We start from the raw sequence: 9081 nt of genomic DNA on the forward strand, positions 1-9081 counted from the left end.
TTGTCCATCACTGGGAATTTTGGGGTTGGGCTGGTGATAGTGAAGAAAACCCAAGAGTGGCCAGAGAGAAATTCAGCACCTTGAAGGACTTTTAGGGAAGGAAATGCACCACAACTCCCATCCTGTCAGTAGAGGGCATGCTTGTGCTGCTAATCAGCCCAAGGTTTCCTGAAAGTTCCACAGAATCCTAAAATTCCCATAGAAACCTAAGGGGTAGGCAGTAGAGCATATGGGCTCTCTCAGCTCACCAGGTGGTTCTAATCAATCACAGAAACCAGTATTTGCTTTTCCCCCGCTCCCCCCCAACTTCTTTTGAATCAGAGTAGATGGACAGGATTGAGAATGGAAGGTAAAAGACAGGTAGGGAACCCAAATTGATTTGGAGAGCACCCTATAAAGAGGTGGAAATGTACCATCTATGCAAAGGAACACAACTCTAAGGCAAGATCTCCACAAAATGCTAAGGAGGTGGTAGGGGTAGTGAGAGTGTTCTGGGATTTAAGGAGCCATTCACTAAAGTAGCTAAAGCTCAACAAGGAAAACCATCAGGGACATGAACAAAAGGAGCAGTAGGAGATAGATCCCAGATACAAATGTAGATACATTGGGAAATTCTGAAGTAGGTATGGATAAAACAGGGTGAAATGCAGGGGTTGGGAGTCTACATAATAGAATTCTCTCAAAAGGGTTCTTAAAATCAGATCTTTAGCAGGATCTGTATGGAGTGAAAATAATGATAGTAATAACAATAAGTGCTCCTGGCTTAAGGATGTTAAGTTTTGGCTAGGCTGCTAGAGAGTGTGAGGCTGGTGAATCTATTGAGATCAGGAATTCTAAGCAGTAGTGAGTAGAATGCCTGCACCAAATCTGGCACCAGTATGGTGGATGCTACTGGTCTAGTTGGGGTGATCCCATCCAGGTCAGAAATTGAGATCAAAGTTTCTAGTCTGATAAGCAGAGGGCTCAGCTGGCCAGTGGCTTTGACACTTCTAAACCTGGTGAGATAAGGATCCCCAGTGGAAAGAAAAAAAAGGAATAAAAGTCAGGTGAAAAAGAACCTGAAAGTTGGGGAGACCCAAAAAGAGCTTGCAGGGCTGGAGAATCTGAAAGTATTTGGGCCTTGTCACTCAAAACTTATGACCCCCACAAAAACAAACATTGGCTTACATGAGCTAGTGACCAAAATTCCATATCCCTTCTCTTGAAATAGCTACAGGAGCAGAGGTTAGACAGGAGAAAGGGAAAGGAGGTAAAGATTGTAAAATGGGAGGATAGAAGGAGCTGGACCCTATAAGGGCCTGTCTATTGTTCATTCAAGGGCCCCTGGAAGATAGAGATCTACTTAAAACCAAGGCCTGCTCTTCCTTCCCTAACCAGAAGAGCCTCCTGGATCTACAGGATAATGGATCCTTCTATTAAATGTTCTAGATTTCAGTCACTGAAATCACCCTTCTGTCCCTCATTGATCTTTCTAGGGTCCCTCTGTACACCTCCCCCCCAACCCCAACTTCCCCCAGGGCCTTTCATATCTCTTTTGGCCCCCATATCTCTATATTCATAACAAGATTCCATATATCTCCTAACTTCTCTCTTCCCCTTTACTTCACCCCCACAAGCTTCTTTGTCCTGGGAGCTTTCTAGGTCTTGGTCTCCAGACACCAAGGGAGAGGAGAAAGGACAAATGGGGCTCAGATCAATCTTGAATATAGCTCAGGCAACTCAGTGGTTGAGTCAAGAGGAATACTTTACCCTCTAAGCCTGAAGGGCGGGGTCTTAGGTCCAGGGTCTCAGTATTCCCCAATGCCATCTGAGCTGCTCTCACTCATCATCTCTATTAATAACCCCCCTTCCACACCCCCACACCCGCCCAGCTCAGGTTCTCAGGTCAGAGCTACACAGCTCTCCACAGCAACTGGACCCCTGGGGGAGACACTGACCATACCAGCTCCTGCCGCAAACTCCTAACCTGTTCAGCCTGAGGGTCTGAAGCTCCCAGGGGGGGCTGGTCCTGTATCTGTGTCTGCAGCTGTGATCCTTGGTGAGTGCCACCCCACCCTCTTCACTCAGCTGTCTCATGGGGGGGGCAAGATGGAAAATGCATAAAGTAAGGATTATCAGGAAGATTAGAAGAGCCAAGGAATGTAGGGAACAGGGAATGAAGGATGCAGATAGGGCAGCTTTTGGTGGGGTGGTTAGGCTGGGCCAAAGAGATGGGGAATGGCATGAGAAGAAGGGGAAAGGGGCTCAAGAGGTCTCGAGCTAAGTGGGAATGGGGAACTAGGAGAGGGGGTTCAAGATGGTGAAAATGAATGTATCTAAAGGCTATGACTTTAATGTGATTCAGGGGCTAATCCTTGAAAAATATAAAAATTGTAGCTAGGGTGGGGTTGCGGAGTATGGATTGAGCAAAAGCAGATAGATTGTGCTGAGTTGCCACTTCTGTCTGGTGAGGAACTGGGGCATGTGCCCAGAATAAAGCTGGGGGCAGATGTTTCTTCCAACTCATTTCCCCCCCTGCTCCCAGATCCAGTTACAGTGATTTCTACCCTGACCCTGCTCTCCACATCTAGTTTTCTGCTCCTTTGAAATTATTGAACTATTAAGAGGCAAGGGTCAAACAGTCTCATGAGGGGGAGACCCCTAGTATTAAGATAAGGGGAGTGGGAGTGTTGAGAGAAGGGAATGCAATTTTGTCTCTTAAGGTCAAAATCCAACTGACAGGAGGAATGAACAATTCCTTCTCCACATAGGAAATATTTTTTTGGCAGAAACTCCTTTGCCTCCATAGAATGGACTCCAGATTCCAGCCTGCTCAGGAATTTTCCTGACCCTTTAATGTGACCCTAGCTCTAGTCCTAACTCAGAAATTGGAATCACACCAAGACAATGTAGTCTATTTAATGTCATGTCTTTTTAATAGTTTTCTATGCTAGTTAGGGTTACCCATGGAACCCTAAGTCAGTTGGGTGGGGAGGAGGGAAAGAAGCAAGGTACAGAGCATCTATGTAATAATAAGAAGAAAAGAAAGAAGGCTTAAAAGGAGATAGAGGTGAGCAACTGGGTAGTACAGTGTATAGAGAACCATACCTGAAGCTGGGAAGACCTAGGTTCAAATTTGGCTTCAGACATTTCCTAGCTATGTGATCCTGGGCAAGTCACTTAACTCCAATTGCCTAGCACTTGCAGCTCTTCTGTCTTAGAACTGATACTGAGAGAAGATAAGAGTTGGGTTTTTTTTTTTTTAAAGGGAAGGGGGATAGAGGCAGTTATAAAGATTTACTCTTTTTTTGACCAAACTCTAACCTTACCAGCAGGCTGACCTGAAGATCCTTTATAATGCCGCTCTCAGGGACCCCAGCCCCAAATAAGAGGCGGAAACCCAGCAAACTCATCATGGAACTCACTGGAGGTAGGCCAGAGATGCCTCTATCTAAGGCTTTTTTCCACCAAAAACATTCGTCACTTCTCCTTCATGCCCTGAACGGACACATAGATGGGCACACTATTTCTGAGCAATTTCATAGATCGGGGAAGGAATTTCCTTAGAAAAGGGAGCCTCTGGTATGGGAAGCCTACCCTTAAAGCATAGTCACTTTCCATCTCTTCTGCTTTGTTTTGACAAAAGCTCCACAAGGTAGTATGTCTCTAGGAAGTAAATCCATCTAAGGCTCTGCAAATCAATCACAGTTGGACTGACTTGATGAATACTCCTGGTATTATTCATAGATGGCAGAGAATGCCACAAATGCCCCAGAAACATATAGCAGTTGAAAGGAATTAAGGATATTTCTTTCTTTTGAACTGATCATGTCTGGGCAGATTTATTCCAATTTCATTCATCTTTCCTACCCTCCATTCTATATTGTGTGCTAATCTCTATCCTTCCTCCTCACCCCCTTCATATTCCTCCTTTGCTCCTCTTGCTTTCTCATGTCCTTTCCCCTTTGGATCTCTCATTCTCTTCTTTGTGCCCCTTTCTCTCCAGCTTGAAGCCTGGGGATCAAAACTCATTCCTGACATGGGAAAGATTCTGCCTTGTTACCAAATACTCCCCTCTTCTCTAAAATGCTCTCTCTTTTGAGCCTATCCACCATTTGGGACCTATGCTTTTCTCTTTTTGAACTGAGTTGAAAATATACAGGACTACTTGCTACCCCCAGAACAAATCCTGCATTTGCTTCATTGCCCTCCCCTTTTCTTTTTCTTCTCCCCAAGGTGGGCAAGACAGTTCAGGTTTGAACCTGGGCAAGAAGATAAGTGTCCCAAGGGATGTCATGCTAGAGGAACTATCATTGCTCACTAACCGTGGTTCCAAGATGTTTAAGCTCCGCCAGCTGCGGGTTGAGAAATTCATCTATGAGAACAACCCTGATGTCTTCTCTGACAACTCAATGGTGAGCTTTGTACTCTCTAAATCACTCAAGCCTAAATGGCTCTGTCATGAACCCCAGATGCTGACATCTACTATGGCAGCTCTATGGGTGAACCCTAAATCCTGAACCCCTCCTAGCCTTCTGTCCAAAATCTTTTCCCACAGCTCTGTGGTGAGTCACAGGCTTGTTTGGGCTAGGTTCCTATCTCATCTATGTATCCAACCATAATTTTACTCCATGCAGTGTTGGGAAGGGCAAGGAAAGCAGACACTGTTATCTTGTTACTCTTTTCCAGAACTATCCCAGATTTGGGAGCTTTGGAGAAATGCCCCCTTTTAGATTCCCTTTCTCCAAGCTCATGTGCTATGTACTAGGAGTTAGAGAGATGTGTTTTAGCTGAGAAGTCAGATGCTTTCTCCAACTTTCCTTGGAGAATGGAAGCAGAGGGCTTTAGAGGAGTAGGGCTAGATCTGCCATCATCTGTCCCCTTGGGCCAGGGGGCCTGGCAGAATGAAGTCATTGAGCTGATAAGGTCTAACTTTAGGGAGCCAAAAAGTCTTTCATGCAGCTCAGGATCTTATTACAAGGCAGTGGTGGGGGTGGAATGTAGTTTGTAGTCAGTGGGGAAGGCCCTGAGATCTTCCTGAAGGAGCTGCCTGAGGGTTATTTTTAGGTCTTTCAGTTGAGGCTCATGTTGTCCTTTTGGCCACCCTCTCTTCTGCCTTGGCTATGGTTTCACTGTCAGGAAGATCCTGTCTAGCAGCTACTGTCACAACCCATCCTGACTCATCATCCCTGAGGGGAATATAAGGCTATAAAGGATATCACTTGGCTGCTGTTTGACCTAATTGGGGGAGGGGGAGGTTTGACATGGAAAAGGGGCCCTTTCCTGTTACCTCCCTATGTTAACTTCAGTCCTTTGTGGCCTTCCTACCCCATTGGACCATTTTTATTTCTCTAATTATAGCTGAGTTGACAGATGTCCTAGGCTTGTTTGCCACCATGGGAGCCTGGGGAATATGGAAGATGGTGATGAGCTCACTTCCCTACACTAAGATATAAGACAGAGGAGCAAAGTAGGGATACCTCATGACCTTAGGGCTTATCCTCCCTCATTCCTTGCTTTTGCCCCACCTCTCAAGTCAGTACAGCCAGTTTTTCCACATCAGGTGTTATACCTGTTAAGAAGGTGGTGTCTCTGGAGACTGGAAGTACTCTAATTGGCAAATATCTTTGATTATGTCCTTTCTCTTACTTTCCTTATTGCCCCTTCACCACTCTGCCTTCTTCCTTTAGGATCGCTTCCAGAAGTTCCTCCCCACAGTGGGAGGGCAGCTGGGCACAGATGGTCAAGGATTCTCCTATGAAGGAGGAAGCAGCAGGGGCCAGATGGGGAGCAGTGGTTCTGCTGGACAACATGGCTCTACCCAACACCAGCATCATCAGGGCTCTGGGCCTGGGTCAGGGGGCAGAGGAGGCCCTGGGAGTCAGGCTGGTGGGGGAGGGGACAGCAGAGGAGGTGATGGTTCTGCAGGGACAGGTAAGTAGTCCATCTCCCAAATCAAACTCTTTAGACTTCAAAGCATAGCTACTTTCCTATCCTCTACCCTCCAGAATGAACAAGCAATATATTATGTGTCAGGTACTGAGCTGGTAATACACATATAATGAATGAAACCATCCTTACTGGCAAAGAGCTTACATTCTGAGCATGAGCAAAGATATTCCAGTGGGTCTGGGCATAAGTGAAAGTGTGAAGCCATACCCTACAGTGGAGGCACAAAGATTCTTGGGAGCCTTGTCCAAAGTCCTCCTTCAGGCTTTCAAGTTTAGTCACATAAACAAATATCACATTCTATCTGGTTTCTCATAAGTGCTCATGAGCTTCCTAGTTAGTCCCTAAGATACTGACATCTTTTGTTCCTTAGTCTTCAATTCCTCTAGTACAGGGCTAAAGCATTTAAATTAGGTTGGTTCAAATTCCCTGTTGAACTAATATGCTTGCTCTCTTTCTTTCCATCCCTCACCCCCATACCCCCTTGGTTCATAGGAGATGCAGGTGGAGAAGGAAAACATGTCACTGTGTTTAAAACGTACATCTCCCCATGGGAGAGAGCTATGGGTGTTGATCCCCAGCAGAAAGTGGAACTTGGAATCGACCTGTTGGCCTATGGAGCCAAAGCTGATCTTCCCCACTACAAGTCTTTTAACAGGTAGGGATAATGGACAAGGGAGTGGGGAAGGTGGAAAAGGGGCATAATGGGTGCAGAACAAAATGGGTTATCAAGCTCTTGTCAAGAACAAAGACTTTATTTCTGGGGGAATGTTATCCTTTGAAAACTTCTCTCCATACCTCAGTGCTGAGGACAATAACCATAGCTAAGGCTGTTGTCCCTTTTACTTTCATTTTGAAGCATATAATTTATCCTTTTTCCAGGACAGCAATGCCTTATGGTGGATATGAGAAAGCCTCCAAACGCATGACTTTCCAGATGCCCAAGTTAGACTTGGGACCTTTGTTGAGTGAACCCTTGGTTCTATATAGCAACAGTCTCTCTAATAGGCCTTCTTTCAATCGTACTCCTGTTCCCTGGCTGAGCTCTGGGGAGCCTGTTGACTACAGTGTGGATGTTGGGATTCCCCTGGATGGAGAGACAGAAGAGCTATGAGGAGCTCCGTTTTATCTTCAAACCTCAAGTTCCCCTTCCTAGATCCCAAATGATTTAGGGAGGAATTGCTATGCAGGGCACCTCCATCTCCAAGTCCATGTGTTTGTGGGAATGGGGGAAGAACAGAAGGAAGTAGATCTCTCCCTTTAATCCATGTTCCCACTTGAAGCACCATTTCTCTTGTCATAGGACTCCCCTGCCAACTGTTCTGTCACAGGTAATGCTCAATAAACTTCTGCAAACAAAGTTACTCTTTCTCTACTAAAGATTGGGGGGGGGGACTGTTATTAATTATGTACAGAGATTAACTAGAACCAAATATTAGGTAGCCCATTACTGTTTGTTGACTTGACCATTTCATTATCCTGGGTGCACAATCTGGGTTTAGTTTCAAGTGATCATATACAGACACCAAAACACAATCATGATCACACACAAAACATGGAATGCATGTCACCCAATGCTCTTTAATTTTCTTTTTAAATTTGGTTTCTTTGGTTCTCAGGATAAGAAGTGAGGTAGTTCTCAAACCAAAAAGTATGAGGTGCCAGGTGAGAATAATGAGTATATAATGTGCTAAGACCCTTATTTAGTAGGTCTGAATTGTTAGTCAGGTATTGGTTCTGCCTTATCCTCAAACCTACTTCCTGATAAGTATTTCATTTTCCTTGTTCAATTGTTTTCAGTTGTGCTGAGCTCTTTTGTGATCCCATCTTGGATTTTCTTGGCAAAGATAATAAAGTGGTTTGCCATTTCCTTCTCCAGCTCATTTGATAAATAAGGAAACTAAGGCAAAAAGGGCAAAGTGACTTGCTCAGGATCAATCTCTGAGGTCATATTTGAACTCAGGAAGATGATTCTTCCTTACTCCAGGCCCAGTGATCTATCTGTTGTGCCTCCATATAGCACTAAGATTGCACTAAGACAATGGCTTGGGATAAGTGAGAATGTGTGTGTGTGACTTGCACGAGTGTGTGCCCAGAGGCTAACACACCTGGGTTTGTTTGCATCTCTCATGAATCTCCAAAGAATGCTAGTCATTGGAGGTGGCTGCCTGATTCCATCTCTTTACTATTATTTTTACTATTTTTTCCTGGCTTTAATTCACCTTTGTTCAACCAGGGTCATTCATTAAATACTTATTGTGTGCCACACTAAATGCTAGGGAATCAAAGACAAAAATATAACAGTGTCTGTCTGTCCTCAGGGAGCTTGCAATCTATTCAGGGGAAATAAAACACAAGTAAGAAAATTAAAAATATATACAAAGTAATTTGAAGGGGCCCTAACTACTGAAAAGACCACTTGAACAAAGTGACAAGGAGCCAGGCTTTGAAGGGAAGTAAAGATTCTAAGGAACAGTGGTGTGAGAATGTGGGAGCATACTTCACACATGGGCAGGGGCATGGGAATGGAAGATTGAATATTGTATGTCAGGAACAACAAGCAGACCAGTTTGGCTGGGCCATATAAAGCTGGTCTAGGGGAATAAAATGTCCTCAGTTTGGAATGGGAGACTGGAGCCAGAATGTGAAAGGCTTTAAATGGAAAACTGAGGACTCAGTATTTGATACTAAGGGCAACAAGGAGTCATGGAAGCTTTGTGAGTAAAAAATTGATCTGATCAGCCATGAGCTTTAGGAAGATGGCTGCTGGTTGGAAGGGAGACTGGAAAGGGGAGAGATCTGAGGAAGAGAGACCAAGGGGGAGACTATTGCTTGGGGAGCCTTTTGGGCTGAGGGCCTGTCTGAAGTTAGTGACTGTGTGAATGGAAAGGATTCTGCCTGGGTCCCCATTGGACCTTGGTCTATCAATTAATATTCACTGAGTGCCTATGTATAGAATCCAGTGCCATAAGTGAGATATACATATTTCAACAACAATGTGCTATATACCCCCATTGATATGATGTTGAAACAAGATATACACCTTGCTCTCAGGGATTAATAATCTACCTTTCTACTTCCACTAAACATCTCTCTCTCTCTCTCTCTCTCTCTCTCTCTCTCTCTCTCTCTCTCTCTCTCTCTCTCTCTCTC

At 44.7% G+C, this 9081-nt stretch overlaps 1 protein-coding gene across 2 annotated transcripts; it reads left to right on the forward strand.

The window, feature by feature from the left end:
- Nucleotides 1–1879: 1879 nt before the first annotated feature.
- On the forward strand, nucleotides 1880–7288 carry MYOZ1 (myozenin 1). Of its 2 annotated transcripts, none has more exons than XM_044662807.1 (6): nucleotides 1880–2038; nucleotides 3312–3409; nucleotides 4216–4394; nucleotides 5670–5913; nucleotides 6424–6586; nucleotides 6811–7288. In XM_044662807.1, exons 2-6 carry the CDS (start codon nucleotides 3337–3339, stop codon nucleotides 7040–7042), a joined length of 891 nt encoding a protein of 296 aa, XP_044518742.1. In that variant the 5' UTR covers nucleotides 1880–2038; nucleotides 3312–3336; the 3' UTR covers nucleotides 7043–7288. The 2 variants fall into 2 exon arrangements, with proteins under 2 accessions (XP_044518742.1, XP_044518743.1); XM_044662808.1 differs by having other exon boundaries at nucleotides 3315–3409.
- Nucleotides 7289–9081: the final 1793 nt, after the last annotated feature.

The sequence above is a fragment of the Gracilinanus agilis genome, chromosome 2 (assembly GCF_016433145.1).
Source record: "Gracilinanus agilis isolate LMUSP501 chromosome 2, AgileGrace, whole genome shotgun sequence".
Taxonomy (NCBI): Eukaryota; Metazoa; Chordata; class Mammalia; order Didelphimorphia; family Didelphidae; genus Gracilinanus; species Gracilinanus agilis.

What these genes read in the sequence shown, in the direction of transcription:
- MYOZ1 (XM_044662807.1), top strand. Translation starts at nt 3,337, where the DNA reads ATGCCGCTCTCAGGGACCCCAGCCCCAAATAAGAGGCGGAAACCCAGC. An exon ending in CATCATGGAACTCACTGGAG is followed by an intron (nt 3,410 to 4,215) that starts GTAGGCCAGAGA and finishes CTTCTCCCCAAG; the next exon opens with GTGGGCAAGACAGTTCAGGT. An exon ending in TGATGGTTCTGCAGGGACAG is followed by an intron (nt 5,914 to 6,423) that starts GTAAGTAGTCCA and finishes CTTGGTTCATAG; the next exon opens with GAGATGCAGGTGGAGAAGGA.